The following is a 20817-nucleotide window of genomic DNA, read 5'->3' on the forward strand; positions in this document are numbered from 1 at the left end:
TCTCCTGTAGATTCAATCGCGGCGCCCTTATTTATCTATTTTCTCCATCCTGTTAAATATTGTCGCAACTGTCAAGTGGCCTTTCTCCTTCCAGATGCGGGTGTCTTCAGCTGGGCGACCGTATCGTATCGGTCAATCACCAAACGAATCTGACGCTGCAGGAGATTACTTCAATCCTGGAGATGGGCGCCGACGCCACGGGCGGCAGGACGGTGACGCTGATGTCCGAGTTTGACGTGGCCGACACGATCGTGCCATCCAGCGGCGTTTTCACTGTCAGATTGGCCAAACGGGGACCCGGCCTCGGAATCACCATTACAGGTAAGTTAGATTTATTATAGTTGATCTTTGTATATATATATATATATATATATATATATATATATATATATATATATATATATATATGTATATATATATATATATATATATATATATATATATATATATATGTATGTATGAATATATATATATATATATATATATATATATATATATATATATATCTTAATGTTATCAAACATAGTATATATAGTAGTATATAGTTTATTTTAACATTATACTACAACTAAAAGCTACACTTAATTATACAGCCACAATAGTTATTAGTTTAGAATTATAACCTCTTATTACTATTGCTTTCAGTAATTTTGCATGCGTCTGACAACCGGATAACTTTGACAGGCTCATTCGATTACGCGTTCGAAATAATCAGACAGCATTATGCCGCTTTTTAACTAGAATAAACTGAGAAGGAAAATATTGTCTGATTCTGAAATGAATTTACAAATTGTGGCAGGCAATACATTAAACATCTTAATGACTTATGTACAAAAAAATTTTGAATAGACTATATATAGAATTTAAGTTCTCATGTTGATGGTGTATGAAGTTTATTGGTACAAATATCTGCTGTAATATACTAGAAAATACCAAAGACTTTTTATAGCAATATTCAATATTAAAATAACTTTTATTATAGGAATTAAAGGAAACAAACATAATTTATTTATCTATCTTCATTAGCAAACCATAGTTATTTTCTATATAAATATATATATATATATATATATATATATATATATATATATATATATATGTATGTATTATAAGAAAAAATATATAGTATAAGAAGAAATAACGTGGTGGTAAACGTAAATAACGTGGAAAAAAAATTCATAGTACCATTTCGAAAGACACTAATAAAATAGCATCAAATAGTAGATATAACCTAATTATTATATTCAACACAATGGAATTTATAACCACTATTATTGCGCTATCTATTAAAACACACTTACATATATATGAGAACTATACGCCATTATATTGGTATTGCACCTGAAAGAAGAAGTGCGAATCATAGTACGATAAATTAAGTCCTACAAGAAGCCTTCTATAATATATTAAAATTTTTATTATAAGAAAATAATATAAAACAGTATGTACGATAACAAATATAATTTATCTGTTTATGTTCGATGTTCCGTTATTTCCTAATATTTAGAATTAAAATCTGAATGGTACAAGATCAAATAACCATATAATACTTAACTATATATGTAAAATAAGTGAACAGAAACAATAGAACGTATGTACGATAACAAATATAATTTATCTGTTTATATATAAACATTACAATAATAAACCAAAATTACTTTCTATATAAATATATTTTCTTTATAAATTACTAAATAATATCTTTCCACGTTTCAATGAAGTCAAATTTCAATATTCCCAGTTCAATTTTCTAGTTCACACAAAGAACATCGAGTGGTGCATTTGTGAAGTTTTATTTTCACAGGCTCAATTTTATCTGATAAATGATATATAGAACTATAGAATAAAGTTCATTTTGCAATATTAAACCACAATATCGCACCTGGATTAAATTTCCCCAAATGCGTGTTCGATGTTTTTGCTATATTCAAAATTAAATGCATTATCCGTTATTTCCTAATATTTAGAATTAAAATCTGAATGGTACAAGATCATATAACCATATAATACTTAACTATATATGTAAAATAAGTGAACAGAAACAATAGAACGTATGTACGATAACAAATATAATTTATCTGTTTATATATAAACATTACAATAATAAACCAAAATTACTTTCTATATAAATATATTATCTTTATCAATTATATCGATCGCCTGTAAACGGCGACGTCTTTAGTTATACTTTTTCAAAACATCTCTCTTCTCAGTCACTACATATCGATGTAATTGTCGAACACAACTAAAAATAAATAAGCTAGTAGATTGCTCACTCTATCGAAAAACATAAAACAACAAAAGGAACAGTTATAAAACGATTATAGCGATAATAGTAGACAATCGGCGACGCCCTCTAGATCCGAAACTACACGAAACAAAAGCGGTTAATGCGGAACAGTGGCAGGAACGACGGGAGGTCGGGGGGGATGAAATTACGAAAGGCGAAGGACCAAATTGACCGACTAACGTAATAAATAAACAGGAGGAGGGCACCTTAAACAAATAGCGCGGACTCGGCTCAACGATCCGGAATAATTCCTGATCTCTATCTTTATCGTTGCCGGAAAGATTAAGTCTGCGAAAAAAGGGTCCCCTCCGTGATATCCTTCACCTGAAATAGATGTCCATTCGGCTGTTAATGCTCCTGTGCCGCTGACCCGGATCACGACGGTAAAGCCGGCACTAGAAGAGATTTCTACTAATTATATGGATAAAAGATACATAACGGTATGGAGTATGGACCGCAATGTTTATGGTGGATCGTCAGAAGGACAAAATATATCAAGGAATTAAGAAATGCAACATGATAACTTACGACAAAAATGCCAGGCTTGCCAAAATGTTTCGAAAGACGTAGTAATATAATGGAATTTATCACAGCTATTCATACACCATCTATTACAAAATACCTTCTACATATATTTTTCTGGTATATACATTATTTGTTAAAACTGTAAGGCATTATAATGGTATTGCCTACAAAAAATAAGTGCGAATCATAACGAGTTAAATTATATTCTACAAGAAGTCAGTCTGCAAGAATTTCAGCTAAAACGGGAAACATCCATCTGCATATTAAAGTTTTGTCAAATAATAAATCTGTTTTCTTTCAATTCAATATTATAACAAGAACTATCCTGATGAATTGTAAGAGAAAAAATATATTTTTCATAATAACGTTTCGAAAGACCCCAATAAAACAACTAATCATTATATTGAGTACAATGCAATTTATGACATCTATTCTTACGCCATCTATTACAAAAGCATCTCTACCTGTATTTCTTCTGGTATATATATTAAACTGTAAGCCACAACGTTGGTATTTCCTATAAAGAGAAAGTGCCAATCATAGCGCTATAAATTATTTCTCACTAGAAATTGGTGTGTAATATCAGCTAGAGGAGGAAACACCATCTGCATAATAAAATTTTGTTAAATAATCACATTTGTTTCCTTTTAGTTCAATATTATAGTAAAAACAACGTAAAAACCCGTAAAAAAATATGTTTCATAAGGCCATTTTGAAAGACACTAACAAAATGTCATATAAAATAAACTATAAACTAATAATTGTACTCAACATAATGGAATTTATGACAGCTATTTTTACACTATCTATTAAAAGAGTCTTTGAAATTTATTTCACCTTCATATATGCGACAACTATAAACCATTACTTTGGTATTGCATATGAAAAAAGAAGTTCGATTCATAACACAATAAATTATGTCCTATAAGGAAACACTTTTTAGTGTCAATTAAAGGAGAATACACCCACCTGCATATTAAAAAAAATTCTATATATATTTTTCTGACATAAGTTTGAGAATTATATGCCTAATTACATTAGCATTGCCTACGAAAAAAGAATTGAGTATCATAGCACGATAAATTATGCCCTTTGATAAATTGCTCTAACATTTCAACTACAAGTGAAGCTACCTATCTGTATATTAAAATTTTGTTAAATAATCACATTTATTTTCCTTTAGTTCAATATTATAATAGAAAGTAACCTGGCAAACCGTGATTAAAACTCAAAACAAAATTTAAAAATTCTGTATTTTGAACCACTGTTTCACAAAATTCAGTAAATATTGATATATTTAGGAAAAAACACCGTATCCTAAATATAGATACCTCCTGCTAGCCCGAGGTTACAGCTCACTAATTTACATCGTGATAGTTTTCCGGATACGCCGCTTCCGGTTCTCCCAGTCACCCGCGTCCGCTTCCGGATTTTCGTCTAATCTCTCGCATTGCCATGGCGCGGAATGTTTTTGTAATGGCCGCCGTCCCTTTCTCAGTAGGAAATTAGGCAGATTTAAAGTTTAAAGTCCGTGAAAACGAATCGGTCAGCCAGAAAGGTGACCGCACACCCTCTAATATATATACGATATCAAGATTAAAAACATGTTCTTAATTATGTTAGGAATTAATTTTCAAAAACTCTCAGTATCACTGTCGTTTTAAAAGCTATTTCAACGCTTCTGTGATTTAATTGATAGCAACTATGAATTAAATGTAAGGTACAGTAAGTATTATAAACTAACTCCACTATTTCATACTAATATTATATGTTTTTTAATTGTGCATTCTAAGTGAAAAATAACATAAAAAAGAGTTTATTCGTTTAACATGAAATATAGTTATTTAAAATGAATTCTTCAATATATATATATATATATATATATATACATATATAAATTGCTGTTCGTTAGTCTCGTTAAAACTCCAGAACGACTGAACGGCTGGAATTAAATATTAAAAGAATGATTTTATTAATATATCTTACAATATTCTATAGTTTCAAATAAAAAGAGACAGCATTGAGATCAAACTGATAAAAAGCTCCGGAAGCCTCTTGTTCGCGAGGGATATCCGCCAGCCGGCCGCTTTTCTTCTCGACGTGTCGATTTTTTGCCATCATATGCAAAATTGGAGACGCTCCCTTTACAGCTGAGCTCGCGAAAAATTCTTGAGGGCTATTAGTCAATTGTTTTCGTCGAGGGCATGTCGAATAGCATTGTTCGACGTAAGCATATTTAAAAAAAGAGATGATATAGGTCAATTTGATTTATTTCTTTCAACGAGCTGAAAATGACAATATTTATATGTTTATACGTATATTATGAATACAAAAAAATTAAAAGGAAGACTTAAAAAAGTTCAATGAACTTTAATATAAAACTATAAACTAGTAAGCTATGAGCTAATAAGAATCTCAATATTTAGTAAAAAAGGGCTATTAGGCAACTAATTATACACTCAATAAACTTCATATTAAATCATAAGCATTAGACAACCCACTCTACCTAAACAAACTTAGAGTGGTAAGCTTTAAATACTACAAGCGTTAATTAGATAACATTATATCATATTACTTACACTTCTTTTATTTACACCCTTTATTTTTACCCAAATGTTTCGAAAATTCCCGATGACACATAAAATCATTAGGAATTAGGCCACCCATTATACCCGAACTAAACTTAAAGTGGTAAACTTTAACGTTATTTCTGGAAAAATGATTAGGACTCCGGGCCACTAATGAAAGAAAACAGACTTTTCTCGACGTCAGCATACTTCCGGTACGCGGAAAGTTTAATTGGCTTTTGAGTTTCCCTTTAGGTTTTCGAGAGAGGACGAAGGATACTACTTAGCGCGTCCTCTCGCACGTCAACGATCCGATATTTCTCGGTTAATTCTCGTGGACTCGACGAAAAACAAGCACCTCCGGTTTTGCATAAATTGTAAACGAGTCAGCACAACGGCAAACGACGAGGAACGTTCCTTCAAGAGGTTCTAAGCGGACATTTGGCCTTATTACGGCTCTTGTGTCGCGCTTTGGGTTTTTTTCTCGAAAGGAAAGTAACTCAGTCGTAAGATAATCAGTCGTTGTGAATTATCTTTTTTTTGATAAATTTTCACTGCTAGAATAAAAAAAACAATAAACAACGCATATTAAGTCTTCTAATTTATAATAATATCATAAAATATATTCTCTTTAAGTCAGACAACGAGTTATACATCGTAAATTTTCATAATTTGAATGTTATTGACATTGTTGCGTATTTTTTGTCACGCATTGAGCTTTTTATCGAAAGGAAAGTAACTCGCATAACCAGTAATTGTGGATTATCTTTTAATTGATAAATTTTCACTACTAGAATAATGGACAACAATAAGAAAAACATATAAGGTCTTCTAATTTATAATAGTATAGTAGAATGTTTCCTCCTTAAGTCAGACGACCAGTGATACATTATATATTTTCATAATTCGGATGATAATGGCTTTCGTGTCAAGAAAAATAGCCCGAGTAACCTGTCGTGCTGTATTATTCTTTATTTGATAAATTTGCACTATTGGAATAATAATAAACAATCAAAAATGTATATAAGGTCATCTATCTTATAACAATTTTTTTTATGATATTCTCCTTAAACCAAGCAACCGGTTATACAGGTTATACATATTTTTGTATATTGTATCTTATCGTAAAAAGTATTTAGAGGACAAATTCTCTAACAATATAAGATGAAATATATATGATTAAGAGTCAGGATCATATTCTTATGTATTATCCCAACGTAATATCTCAACATTATGCAACCAATTATACGCAACGCTGATTAATAGTAGGTTAATGCTTATTTCAGCTTCGAAAAATCAACCGGAAGAACCGTTCATCATCTCGGAGATCAAAAGAGGCTCGATAGCTCATCGAACCGGAACCCTACATGCTGGCGACAGACTTTTGGCTATAGATAACCGCCCGTTGGATCACTTAAGGTACCATAACCGGAGAAAGGTACCAAAAAGTTAAGATGTATTCGATTTTCGGTGACTGTTTCAGCTTGGAGACGGCGTTCGATATCCTGCAGACCTCCTCCAACGATATCGTCACGTTGAAGGTGGAGAAGACGGAAACGGAAAACGCCAACCTGTTCTTGGACAGCGTGGTGTATACTGTCGAATTACACAGGTAAAATTAAGTAACGGAATATTTCAAATAAACATTAAGTCTAGCCAAAATAGCTGTGAACTCACGTCATCTCAATTTATGACGTCAAAAGGGTGTAATGTTGCCGCTTTTAACGTTGACATTTAAGAATTTTATTTTATTTGAGTTTGGATATATAACAATACATACTTATACACATAAATGTATAACACTCTATAATACGATTTTGTACAGTTATCCTATATTAATTATATACTCACCTATTGTTCTTTCAACTCTCATAACTCTGTCATGTCTCTGTCTAACTGGAATAAAATGAGAAGGAAGATTAAGATTGATGTTAAAACGAATTTACAATCTGCTGTAGATAATACATTATACGTCTTGATGACGTAAGTTCACTGCTACCTTAGATAGATTATATACAATGTAAGAAACATTATTTTCAATTGAAAAAAATAACTATTATTAGGCGATATTAACCGCTAAAAACAATCTGGACATATTTATAAATATGTTCCCTAGAATGAAATCAATCGAGCTGGTTAAGCGCATCAATAACGTATCAGACAATCGGCCCTCGATAAATCTTTTTTCTTTACTATTCTCTCGTCGCTCCGCAGCCTCTGATAAAATAATTTTCAGATACGGCGGCCCGTTGGGAATCACCATATCGGGCAGCGAGGACTGCGGGGATCCCATCGTCCTGTCGAGATTGACGGAAGGTCGGTAAATCAATCAAATCCATCGGTTCGAACCGATCGAAATAAATCGAATTTCAGGCGGGCTGGCAGAGAAAACCGGCGCTCTCCACGTGGGCGACAGGATACTGGCGATAAACGGCGAGAATCTCGACCATCGGCCGCTCTCGGACGCTATCAGATTGCTGCAGACGTCCGGCGACAGGGTACAGCTGAAAATAGCCAGGAATCTCAAGAACGGTGAAGAAAAACTACTAGAATATATCAATCAATCAACTAACGAATCATTTTCAGACTCGGCGCTGTTGGAAGAACCCAGATGCAGCTACTCCAGCCCCGGTTTGATGAGCGTGGACAGCGCCATCCATAGCTGGGACAGTAGCAACACTGGCGACACTCAAAACGAAAACACATCAGGTATTAACCTCAAAACAACTAACCCCGGTATTTACCAACTTTTTCCAGAACTAAAAGACATCGAAAGCGTTCTCAGCGAACCTCTATCCTATCAGGACCATCTCCAGGACCCGGACAAAGACCTGACGCTCACGAAGAACAGGAAACGTAACTCCGAGCTCCAGTACTACTCGGACACCGAGGATATGTTCTGTCCCAGTCCCCTGCCGTTGCCAAACTACAATTTCGGAAACACAATGGGGTACATCGTCATCATCTATGAATACGAGAGCTTTAATTGAAATCATAAACCTTTTTAGCCACTATAATCATTCTTTGAACACCATCGAGAGACTGCCAGGGTCGAACAGTACCGAAAACATCCTAGAAAAGGAGATATATCACGTTACTTTATATAAGGTAAATATAACTCACTATTTTCTTTTACATCAATAACAAAAATTAACTTGTCAACGTCAGAAACGTCAAACTTATACTATGTAACCTAAAAACATCATTGTGTCCTTAGATTACAATCAAATGGACAAAGCAGGGTAATTGGTTCATTCTGCACATGCGTATTAATATGAAATGGATGAGATTTGGATTAGACGTTTATATATGGAAATTTGTCGTTAATTTTATAGAAAACACAAAATAGCTGACAATTTTTATTACCTTATTTGAACTGTCTCTTTTCGAACAGTGAATTTCATATGAGACTTAAGTTTATTAGAACTGCATTCTCAGCAAAATTAACTATAAGTCAAACAACATCAAACTTGTACTAGAGGCAACTTGATTTTTAGACAACAGCCATGATAATAACTTTTGTGGTGAGATAGTCAAAACATTAATGAAAATGACGTTACAATATATAACATTGAAGTAGTAGCATGTAAAATATTTTCAACTAGAAATATAAAAAAATGAATAGAAAATATAAATCATCTCTAGGATTGAAAATGCACCCTATGTAACTTCATATTTATGATCTAGAAGATTCTGTACACCTTGCAGACTTCTAGAACTTGCAATATTCTTTTCAAATATATGAACATTACAATGTAACAATATATGTCATTCAGCATCTAGAATACTTGATATTTTAATATCAACTAGCCGTTTCAATAAATAATATAATTGCTTCTTAATTGAGTTAATATTCTATATTTTAAATTAATACTCTCCCTAAAACCATATGGGATGGCCAATCATTAAAATTTTCACAATTCGAACATATTTTATATGTTTAATATTGTAGTATGTATTCATAAACTGTATAATTTTGATACTTCAGTCGTTTCCTCATTTTTTTAATTATAGCGCAATTATTATTACAGTTACATAGTGACAATTCAAAACATAACCATAAAATGAGCAAATAAAAAACATAACCAAATATCTATAGCCATATGAGCCTGTGCACAACGAACCAATCACATACCTCCTCTATTGTTTCTTTGTTGTTATGTCATAAATCATAAATAGAAACATCTTTTTTATTTGACACTAGCACTGTCAATAAATAGATGTTTTTTTATGTGACAAGTTTAAGAATGTATTTTTTGCTACTTGTATTGACAAATAAAAGCGTTAATAAAAATTAAAATGGATCTTTTTGGGCGATAATTTAATCGACGCCAAAAAAGATCGGATTTTTTGTTAACGAGGGGTCCGTTCTCTTTCTCAGGATTCAATTTACGATGATTACGGCTTCAGCGTCAGCGACGGCCTGTACGTCAAAGGCGTCTACATAAATCGAATAAGAAAAGGTGGCCCTGCCGACATCGTTGGCCTACTGAGACCTTATGACCGAATTATACAGGTACTAACGTTGTTTCTTCCGTTATTATTGTATTGTAAATGACAACTAATCCATATTTTACAGGTTAACGACACTAAAACAGTGGATTTCGACTGTTGTCTAACCGTTCCCTTGATAGCTTCCGCCGGAGATAGATTAGAGTTGGTAGTCGCTAGGAATCCTTACTTGTCGAACACAGCCGATAAAGTACGTCGATTTTTAATCTAAACCGGCAACTAGTTTTTAGTTAGACGATAGTTCATTAAAAAGATACGTTTTAAATTTATATAATTAACGAATTTGTTTCATATCAGTCGAATTTTAAAAACTATATCTGTTATACGATTTGTTATGTTAGAAAAGAAATTTAATCTGACAGATAAACAGGAAACTACGAGAGTGATTCGTTTCGCCTTCGCTGGATGGCGCCTTGTAAAACCCGTTTATTTTCGTTGTAAATAAATCCATTGTTTACTCATCTCACGGACTTATAATTCAAGAGATTCGAAAACCTTCCGGCGACCCCCAATGTTGAATATAATTTTTATATAATGGGAATGTCAAAAGTCGTTTCCTGTTTACCGTGATTTAGCGTCTTGACGGCCGGCCTAGAGATGGCGCACATTAATTAATGGCCCTTCTTCCTCTTTCAGGATGTGGCGGGCATATCGAAAATGGCTTACTCGTCAAGTCAAAACACCATCACAAAAACGTTATAAACATCAGAAAGGTAAACCGAAATGAATTCCAAGTATATATATATTATATGAAAAATATTTATTTTCTATCTTTAGTTGACATTATATTCACTATTTACAATTTAATATTATTGATGAGGAGAATAAAAAGATGTTAATAAAGTTTGAGATTATTACTATTTGACCAGTGGAGTTTTTTTCTTCTAATCCCCTTGTCAGAGTATTTTAACGTCCTTTGATATATTAAATTAAAAATACCAAATAATATAATGTGAAATAGATTAGAATAACAATTGAATAGTTGACAGTGATATTTGCGATTGTTATCTGTCAACATCAACTTATTAAGATGACATCTGTCAGTGTTTTTTATTGTCTTTTTTCTCAATATATTGACCTATTCAACAAATATTATTGAGAACACCATTTAATATATAATAAAAGACCGTCAAATAAAGTTATATTTGAATGATGGATATTCCAATTAATATGGAAAGCATAGCCTACTACATTGTTTTGGGCTTGTTTGACTATTTTGTACAGACCATTAGTTAAAGTGAAAAAAACAATTTACCTATTCATTTTTATAGTATACATTAATTTTAAGACATATCTTTTTTGAATATTTAGAATGCAACCTGTTGATCAAGCAAATGATATGGGATACGTCAAAGCAAGGATAACTCGAAAAGGGTGCAAATTAAAATAACTGGTAAAACATTTCAAAATAATTTTTGTCTATTTTTTTGTTTGTTCGTCACGGTCACTTTCTTTTGTCGTTATAGGGTAATTTTAATAGACAAATCGCTAAATTACAACAAAAGTCAGTGAAATGCGAAAAAACATTGCCGTCATTGCCTACAACATCTTTATTTTGCGTATTTTAGGATTGTAACCATTGTTAACTGTGCATTAGGCAAACAAAAAACTGTCGAAACAAAACAGCTTCACTGATTGGAACATTGGAAATTTTGGTCTGTCAATATAGTTTATTTCAAAACAGGGTAGTTATAAGGTTAAATCACATGAAAGTAAAAGAGGATTAACTAAAATATGCAATATATATAATCCTCTTGTCAAAGTTTCGTTATTTCATGATAAAATTACCAAATAACAAAAAAACCGTAAAATCTGAATGACATTAACAGTTAACAATGTTGTTATTGTCTACTCATCTCTGCCTCGATAAAATACGTTTTTATCAATATATATTGCCCTACTTTTAAATATTTTATATACATTGGTTGTCAAATTGCAATAAAACAATAAAGACAAATATTATGGATAACTCAATTTTATATATAGACTATATCTGATGACAAATGGAAAAATACTTTTTTATCAATGATTAGGAATGTGTTTAAATTTTTCTATTCACAACATAATTATTTTTCTAACATCTATACCTTTTTCGGTGTTTTGTAAGTAAACTTTAGAAGGCAACTTGTTGATTAGGCAAAAATGTTGAAAAACAAGATATCCATTTAAACATCTGAATAACCCGTTAGCCTCTAAAATTCTATCTGAAGGCCAACCAAGATGGGGAAACAACTTGTGGTCATGGCCTACTGTTATCGATCCAAGACTAATCACAAAAAAACGAAATTAATAAAAATAGATTTATTTTCAATTCTGATTTAACATTTCACAGAATATATGTACAGATAAAAAGGTAAAACGGTTTTTTTTCCATTCTTAATCTTTAGGTCTTAATCGGGACCGAAACTGGTACGAACTGTACGTAAAAAGGAAGTTCGACCGGTTAGTTATGAGACCTGAATTATAAAACTAATATTCGAATGGTATCATGCAATTACGGCAATTTCTACACAATAAATAGAACTAAACTATTTCAGGTTTTTTTTACATTATTTACATCAAATTTAAATCTTACAATAACAAATGTTTGCCTCTTATTAGATACAGAATATCGATAAGCAGAAAAACATTTTTTTGCAATATTAAATAAAGACAAAGTAACACAACATAAGTAGAATATTGTATAGATTGAGCATAAAACACAAAAAATGTGTTGTATATGATTTTTCATAGAAATATTAGGTATATTAGGCAATAATACTTGAAAACTAAACAAATGAAGAGGAATGCCAAATATGACATCATGGTATCCTGTACACAACTGATTCACCCATGATCTTTTGTTAAACCTCATTACATGATTATAACCAAAGAATCAGTGAATCAAGAGGGCCTTGTTTGGTTAGTTACATAATAGCACCATTTCATCGATAATTACGACTAGGACCTTTGGAAGCTGTTCCACGAACGGTCATACCGACTCAAATTAGGCAAATAGAAGATTGCCCTTCGTCCTCATAGTCCGCGAGTTATAACTAAAATTGTTATTTAAACCGGTCAGGTCACCGTTACTGTAACCGTTCGTGTGTTTGAACACTCCGCCGTTCTTTATCGGCGAGTACAGTCTGTCCTGTTGCCACGTAGTCTTTTGGACGTACGGCAACACCGTAGCTTTATCCTGAGATTTCTTTTGGTCGTATTTCGCCTGAAAATATTTATGTTGAGCCCAATGCAAACATGATGTAATTCAAACATTGTAAATACCTTATTGTAATATAGCACGCCTAAAATTGCCATTGTCATCCCGAACACATTGGTTGAGGTAACTGGATTACCCAAAATAAACAGTGATATGCCTATAACAAATATCCTTTTACTGCAATTAGCTACAGCGTACGTCAGTGGGGTAACCATGGAAAGAACACTGAAAGCAATTATGTTCTGCAGCCAATTTAGTACTCCATCAATCACCAAAAAGGATACAATCCTGTAGTCACTATAATTCTATAAGGAATATATTCACAATTGATGTCTCTGCTCTCTAAATAACAAATAAAAACTCACCACTGATTTGTCATGCAACAAACTGAAGAAATCCGTGTATAACCAAACTGGCAAAAACATAAATAAAGCCAGTCGGCCTAATATATGTAAGAGTTTTAAATGATGAACTTTTGTATCCCTCAACACCTAAAAAAATCAATAGTAACAATGGTACTGGAACTATAAATGAAACATACCTTTTTTGAAAAGATATTTTGCAATGAGAAACCCATTGTTGAGACCAGGGCACTGATTAAACCCACCATATCAAAACTGATCTCTGTCAGAGTCGCAATGGCAACACCCATAATAATTGGCACTAAACTTAAATACACTTTAAAGGTCTGTTTCTCGCCCATTATTAGCCTTGACAGTACCACAGTAAAGAGGGGCATTGTCGCTTTAACTATAAGGAATCACAAAATTAGAATTTTAATGATGTAAACATATGTTAAACATAACCTATAAGAATTATTACCTGTATGGGCATACGAGACTGGGACCTTCCAAATACTGACGTGGCTGAATACGCTGGCGATAAACTTACCGAATGCCAGGGGCACGATTAATTTTAAGTAATAATTCCACGGTATATCGCTGTACTTCCTGATACCCCACAGGCTAAACAAGGGGCCGCTCAGTACGGTGATGCTGAGCAACTGGACCATTGTCATGGTCATAGGGTAAGGGAATTCGGTGAGGACCGTCTTTCCCACCACATTGTTGGTTGAGCTCACTATATACCATGATACACAAAGTAATAACACTATGCAGACTTCTCTCGTCTGCTTTGGATCTGCCATGGTGTGCTGGCAACAGCTCAACTGTCAGCGTCAGCTGATTAATGCTGACGTTTGAATTCGGTTTAAATTATTCAACAGATATCAGCATTTTTAATCGATGGACACACTGTTAATTATTACTGGAATTATAGAATGCGGTTATCATTTTAAAATTTAATTTGTCAAAATTAAAGCGCCAATTATCAAATCTAGCGTAATATTAAACTTATACATGTAGTATACAGGCAACTCATAATACAATTGCTTTAAGTACATGGTAAAATATATTACAAACAATTTATTAACGTAAAAATATATAAACTGACTAGGTATTTCTTCCATCGGTGTAAGTGGAATTAAATCCAACAACGTATAAATACTGGAAACATCAATATATTTCCGCAAGCGCAATTTGAAAATAATGTCCGTCACGGTTTGGCGCAGAACGCCGTAAAACTCGCCGAAAAATCGAATCTGTCAGGTTGCCGAAAGGTCCCCGATAACTGTCAGGGTTTATCGAAAATATTCCGGTGCAAGATATGTTAATGTTATTAACAAACAGTTCGCGAGGTCGGGATTTGTGACAAGCTCGAGCGTTAGCTTTTTTCTGTCGGACAGTCACAGTCAAATTTGAGCGACGTTTTACTCCGGCCGGATTTCGAGCGGTCTCGAATAGGGATAGTTGGTGCATCAATAGTGGTTGAAACAGTCAGGGGATAATAATTTTTAAAAGCGAGGTAACATGACGTTTCTTTTTATTATTTACTATGCGGATTATGGGGATATCAGTTGCGTTTAGGATCACCCATTGTGTTTTTATCTTTTATGTAATGTTTTAGTTGGAAATATTTCATAAAAACTTAAGATTAAACGTGTGTATTTTATTTAATGTATTACTCGAACAAATTCAGTGGTGATATCGTAATATTTGGCGATTTAAAAACACTTTTTGTTGGTTTTTGTGTCTGGGGATTAGGAAACTATCGATTTCGTTATAATTTTGACCAGATCTGATTGTGACAGAGCAACGACCGTTCGTCATGATCTGTGATTCCGTTTTAGGCAGTATTTCTGGTCGGTATTCATAAAGATGTCTCAACAGTGCACCTGCAAACAGCCGAAGATCAATTTAGACGAGCCCAGGTATGACCAGGAGACTTACGTCGGCCGTGCCAAGCATTTCTTCCTCACCACCAATCCACTGAACGTCCTCGTCAGCGGCAAGCAGCTGGATGAGGCCCGATTATTGGTCCAGTCCTACAAGTATGTGTTTGTTTCGTCACTGAACGATTCTTGAAGATGTTTTGCTATAGGTGTGGTGAGAAACTGCCCGCCGATGTCACGGAGGACCAACTGTGGAAGGCCAAGACGTTGTACGACTCGGCTTTCCACCCGGACACCGGCGAGAAGATGATGCTCATCGGCCGGATGTCCGCACAGGTCCCAATGAACATGCTCATCACCGGTGGCATGATCACCTTCTACAAAACGGCACCGGCCGTCATTTTCTGGCAGTGGTTCAACCAGTCCTTCAACGCCCTGGTCAACTACACCAACAGGAGCGGCGATGTCGTCCAAACCGACAAGTAAGGCTATCTCCGCACCGTGTAATACCCTCGGGAGTCTCATCCTCCGATTTTCTTCAGACAGATACTGACGTCGTACCTGATGGCCACCACAGGAGCAGTGGGTACCGCCCTGGGACTGAACAGCCTAGTCAAAGTAAGTACCACAATCCGCGAACATGTTTCACCCAGTGCTAGTGTTGAGGCATCAACAGTAAACGTAACGTTTTTGAAAAAACAAACGATCTCCTCAGAGAATGGCCCCGGCACTGAATGATTTTTGTACCGCAGAAGATGCCACCCATCGTCGGCAGGATGGTCCCCTTCGCCGCGGTCGCCGCAGCCAACTGCATCAACATACCGATGATGAGGGCCCAGTAAGTATCACCCTATCTACGGACACTTCCTAATCTCTGTCAAACATCCATTCACGACAATTCACGTCACTATCAATCGTATCGGAAAAAATCCGAATTAAACAAACAAGAAAAAGGTCAAATTTATTCAAATTCTTTTTAGATAACGGCGTAATATTTATCTAAAACGTTTGTAATATACATTTCACGCTATATAAACATAGCAGGTCATTTTTAATAGGCCTCTATTGTTTTCCAATCATAGGCAACTGCATATACTCAACCAAAAGCAAAATTAGTTTTTTAAATACTCATATTACAAAAACGTATTACACAAAAAAAAACGTCGATTTTATTTATATTTTATAAATATGTTAACAAAGTGCTAATACTTCGTGGTTGGTCAAAATATTTGTTCAAAATATACGAACGTCTATGTCATTATCTATCTAATGAAAAGAGCAAATAAAACGACGATTCTAACTTTATTAAATCATTTTAACTGTTCCGTAAACACGATCAAATTGTAATAACATCAATGAAAGATTATAAAATAAAGTTCACTAAAACTATACCCATTCATTTTCGTTCTTGGTAGTGTAGTTGATAATACAATGAGATCAAGCTGTTTATTTAGATAAAAATGTCCGTAAAATAAGTCTGAAATTAAACAGGAGAAGGTCAAATTTATTTAATGAGAGTTTTAATTAACAATTTAATATTTACAAATTACATTTTCCTGCTATAACAGATAAACGTTTAAAACACTGCAAAGATATATTTCATAGGGAGCTTCAACATGGTACCCCTGTCTATGATGCCAATGGTAATAAATTAGGATATTCCAAGGTGGCTGCCCAGTATGGAATAGGACAAGTGATTCTGAGTCGAATCGCTATGGCATTGCCAGGAATGGGTATGTCAGAAACACCATTTTTCCTTCGTTATAGTCTCATTTAATTATCCCATATGAAAGTCTTAACGCCAATTGTCATGGACTACTTGGAAAAGAGAGGCACCCTCTGCCGGTACCCCTGGATGACCTTGCCCGCCTCCGTCGGGATCTTGGGCCTGTGTCTGACCTTCGCCACGCCCCTAGCGTGCGCCTTCTTCAAACAGAAAGCCAGTCTACCTTTCTCGCATCTCGAAGAGGAATTGCAGGTATGTATGTCCGGTTGCCTAGCGTCGAGACTTAATATTTTGCCATGAAATACCGTCACCGACGTATTTTAGCACTTTTTAAACAAAAAATTCCACTGTCACCCCCCACAGTATGTGTTCTTCAACAGACGACTTCATATACCGCTCAAGTCTTGAACATTGTCCCTGTAACCCTTCCCATAATCCCCGCAATAAAGTCTTCTAGTCTGGCGTTATGTATGTTTTCTTGTTGGTTGTCGTTTCGCAGGAGGAGGTCGGGAAGAAGTACGACGCCAGCTCCATCGACAGGGTCTACTACAACAAGGGCCTCTAAACGGCTCCGCCGCCATTTCGTCGTTAACTCAGGGTCGCTAAATGTCTGTGCGCGCGTGTATATGTTATCGATACCAATAAAGTAATTTATATATTTAATAGCCCGGTGGCGACTTAATGTTAAGCAGCAATAGCACCTGTTAAAAAGAGGGCGGGCACATTCGACAATAATAGCATGACATTTTTTTCAAAAAAAAAGGAAATTACGGTTAATATTTTTTAATTAATTGATTTGAATTTGATAGTAACGATTATTTTTAACTTTCTACGTAGTCGTATACGTAAATCAAGGACGCCAAAATTTATAAAAGATAGCCATTGACAAATTAATTTACGTAAATTCTTATCAGTTAATTATTTAGGAACCGCTTTTAAATGACAATACATATTTTTAAAAAAAGCCAAAGTTAATGAAGGAAGTTTGATCTGTTAAAAATATAGAGTTAATATAGCTTCGACAGTCCCAATCTATTTTTTTTGTTGTACATTCCGTTTGGTCAAGGTTAACATGGACCGATAATAAGTCTTAGAGCAATTATATGTCAATATATAATAAATAGGTATATTCAAATGATTGTATATTATTTATATTAGTTATTTTATGTACAAAACCAAATAAACGACGAAATTATTATGACAATAAAATGGCGAAGGTGAAGTAATAAGTGAGGTAGGTAACTATCTCAAATACATATATAATAAAAAAATAAGTGAAAACTTTCGATCAATTTCTTATGAAAAGGCATCATGGTTAACGATTATTCTTAACTTTCTACATATTCAATAAAGGACAATTAGAAACCACTTTTAATTAATAATAATTTTGCAAAAGGGATTAAAGGGATAGGAAGGATTAATGAAAAGAATTAAAACACTACATTTAAATGATTGTGGGTTGTTTTATTAGTTTTTTATTTTTATAACTAAATAAATAAGAAAATATGATGATGCGAAGCAATGGCGAAGGCGCTGGTACGTTATCAAAACAGAAAATCACGGCATAATCGTAATCGACTCTTCCGGCAGTATTTTCGGTTGGCACGCCTTCCAGCTACCTAAGAATACCTCGTCCGGATTCCGAGCCACCTTAACAATGTCCGGAAAATCAGGAAGAGCGTAGATATAACCTAAAACAATCAGACCGTCGGTCTTGTTATCGTCGACCCGGATTCGAATCGGTATCGGATTCACCAGGAAACCACGGCGGCGGATGAGAGCCTCTCAACTGTACCCTGGACATGTACTGGACCGGATCGGCGTCGATAAAGTACTCGATGCCGTGGGTCAGCTCCTTTTCGAAGTTTCCGGACTCCTGCAGCTCGGAGACGTTGAACGGGTCCAACACGGAGACGGGTTCGGCCCCGACGATGTTCACCAAAGGCTCCAGGTCTTAAGACACACGAAATATGAAAAACCGGATATTTCTGGTTGCATAATGCTAAAATTCCTTTTGATATATAACTTTCAGGTGATATTTAGTTGATAGAATAAAATTGTGTATGTATGGTTATCTATAGTTGTCGAAATATTTTTTATTTTTTCTCTTACAATCATTTTTATTCAGAGTTTCTATTGAAGATTTTCTATAGAAGTTGTTAAGATTACCACTAATTCTATACAAAAAAATACTTAATACATAATTCCTTTTAAATTAAAGACAAATATCGATTATACGTTTTTGACTAACTTCAAGGTATGACATTTAAGAGAAATATTAATTATATCCCCCAATAAAACAGCCAATATATGTAGTAATGACGCCGAATATACAGCCAATATTAGTTTATAAGAAATGTAAAATTAATTTTAAGACAAGTTAAAAAGAGATAGAATGCTGTCTGATGCATCGGAACATGTAGAGGAATCAGTCTTTAAAATTCAATTTGGTTTTCTGTTGGTGGGCAATGTTGCCAAATGTCCTTCAAGTTCTTCAAAACATTAGTGAAGCCGTTTTATTGAACGAGCTATATATCTTCAATAACATGTAATCTTTAGTAATGTATAGTTTTAGAAAAAATAAAAAATAACCTTAGAAAATTGAATTTGTTTGGGTTATGTTCAAAAATAGAGGCTTATGTCAATGGCAATGTTTACTTCTAATAACATAAAATATTAACTGTAGCCAGTAATAGTTATATTTCAACTGCATACTCACCTTCTTCTCCCCATGGTACTTCTTCGTCAGCGATTGGCTTGAAAGGCCGCGACTGGACGCCTAAAACAACAACACACTACCTTTTCAAAGCCTCCTAGGAGAAATCCCAGTACGGACCTTTGTTGGGATGTTTCTGTTCCTCCTCCATGACCGAGGCGAAAACATCGACGTGCGGCCAATCTTCCGCATCCGTCACGTTCTTGTAGATGTCCGTCAGCTTGTTCAGGTCGGTGGAGAGGGGCTCCTTCTGCAGGTCCAGGATTAGTTGCTGGGGAACCACGACATCCTGGAGAGGTCCAGGTCCGATTGAGCTGAGTACCACGCTCTGTTCGGTGGGTTTATCTTCGAACAGGGTATGAAAAACCTGGTCCGGGGCACATTCGGGGGCCACTCCACTCTCCACCGTGTGCATGATCTGGACTATCGCCTCTGGAGTCGTCTCTCCCAGGGCTTCATCCGCATTGACAGTAGGACTGATCACGGCCTTGAATCAAAAACATATTAGATCCCCGTTATCATCGATCGTCGAAGAATAACCTCCTCGATCAACGCCATGGACTCGGAATTCAGTCGTAGCTGTTGGAGACGTTTCTTTATGCCGTATTTCTCCTCCGTCAGGACCAAATCCGGGGGAGCGATCTTGAGCGTGTTCTCCACGTCCTCGTTCTCTTCTTGGACCAACCTGGCTACTTCAGCGGGATCAATTTCGAGTTTCGGCTATAAATCATAAGATTCACCGAATTTATTTTGGTATGCCATCGAAGACTTACCTTGGTGACTTCGTGAGTTACGTCCCTGGCTGTAGAAGTATAAGATGGAGTAACGGAGATGGTCTCTCTGACGGTCACCGTATCAGTACCCTGAAAAATGCATAAACCACGACTTAAACCACCATATAAGGACTTCAGTCAAACCTCGCTGGACAATCCGAAATCTGGGTCCCTAGAAATCAAAAACTGTTAAGATACTGATGACAAAACATACTCGAAATACCTACAATTGTTGTTCGCTTATGATCACTTTTATTCCTTTCCCTGAGCATTCGTCCA

At 34.8% G+C, this 20817-nt stretch overlaps 4 protein-coding genes across 12 annotated transcripts in view; 2 read left to right on the forward strand and 2 right to left on the reverse strand.

Annotated features, from left to right (window-relative positions):
- Window positions 1–10759, forward strand: part of Grip (Glutamate receptor interacting protein) — a 347975-nt gene extending 337216 nt beyond the window's left edge. For all 9 annotated transcript variants that reach the window (XM_076410452.1, XM_076410453.1, XM_076410459.1 and 6 more), the window contains 11 exons: window positions 95–321; window positions 6669–6801; window positions 6866–6994; window positions 7619–7698; window positions 7756–7914; window positions 7969–8091; window positions 8140–8332; window positions 8391–8490; window positions 9764–9898; window positions 9962–10084; window positions 10531–10759. In XM_076410452.1, the coding sequence (XP_076266567.1) occupies window positions 95–321; window positions 6669–6801; window positions 6866–6994; window positions 7619–7698; window positions 7756–7914; window positions 7969–8091; window positions 8140–8332; window positions 8391–8490; window positions 9764–9898; window positions 9962–10084; window positions 10531–10596 (1468 nt within the window). In that variant the 3' untranslated portion in view covers window positions 10597–10759. The remainder of the gene's footprint in view (window positions 1–94; window positions 322–6668; window positions 6802–6865; window positions 6995–7618; window positions 7699–7755; window positions 7915–7968; window positions 8092–8139; window positions 8333–8390; window positions 8491–9763; window positions 9899–9961; window positions 10085–10530) is intronic.
- A 1421-nt stretch (window positions 10760–12180) lies between these two features.
- Window positions 12181–14326, reverse strand: LOC143200122 (solute carrier family 35 member E1 homolog). The gene is made up of 5 exons (XM_076410488.1): window positions 13916–14326; window positions 13635–13843; window positions 13459–13584; window positions 13159–13398; window positions 12181–13099 (listed from the first exon to the last, which is right to left on the reverse strand). Exons 1-5 carry the CDS (start codon window positions 14238–14240, stop codon window positions 12881–12883), a joined length of 1119 nt encoding a protein of 372 aa, XP_076266603.1. The 5' UTR covers window positions 14241–14326; the 3' UTR covers window positions 12181–12880.
- Window positions 14327–14816: 490 nt separating this feature from the next.
- On the forward strand, window positions 14817–18184 carry LOC143200125 (sideroflexin-1). Its single transcript, XM_076410491.1, has 8 exons — window positions 14817–14956; window positions 15282–15482; window positions 15533–15805; window positions 15866–15941; window positions 16076–16161; window positions 16929–17056; window positions 17117–17301; window positions 17549–18184. Exons 2-8 carry the CDS (start codon window positions 15310–15312, stop codon window positions 17612–17614), a joined length of 987 nt encoding a protein of 328 aa, XP_076266606.1. The 5' UTR covers window positions 14817–14956; window positions 15282–15309; the 3' UTR covers window positions 17615–18184.
- A 308-nt stretch (window positions 18185–18492) lies between these two features.
- LOC143200126 (uncharacterized) lies at window positions 18493–20321 on the reverse strand. Its single transcript, XM_076410492.1, has 4 exons — window positions 19886–20321; window positions 19769–19828; window positions 18805–19002; window positions 18493–18740 (listed from the first exon to the last, which is right to left on the reverse strand). The coding sequence occupies exons 1-4, from the start codon at window positions 20178–20180 to the stop codon at window positions 18607–18609; spliced, it is 687 nt and encodes a 228-aa protein (XP_076266607.1). The 5' UTR covers window positions 20181–20321; the 3' UTR covers window positions 18493–18606.
- Between the last annotated feature and the right edge of the window lie 496 nt (window positions 20322–20817).

The sequence above is a fragment of the Rhynchophorus ferrugineus genome, unplaced genomic scaffold (assembly GCF_030347505.1).
Source record: "Rhynchophorus ferrugineus isolate W39M unplaced genomic scaffold, kcgeb_rfMv2 rfM7, whole genome shotgun sequence".
Taxonomy (NCBI): Eukaryota; Metazoa; Arthropoda; class Insecta; order Coleoptera; family Curculionidae; genus Rhynchophorus; species Rhynchophorus ferrugineus.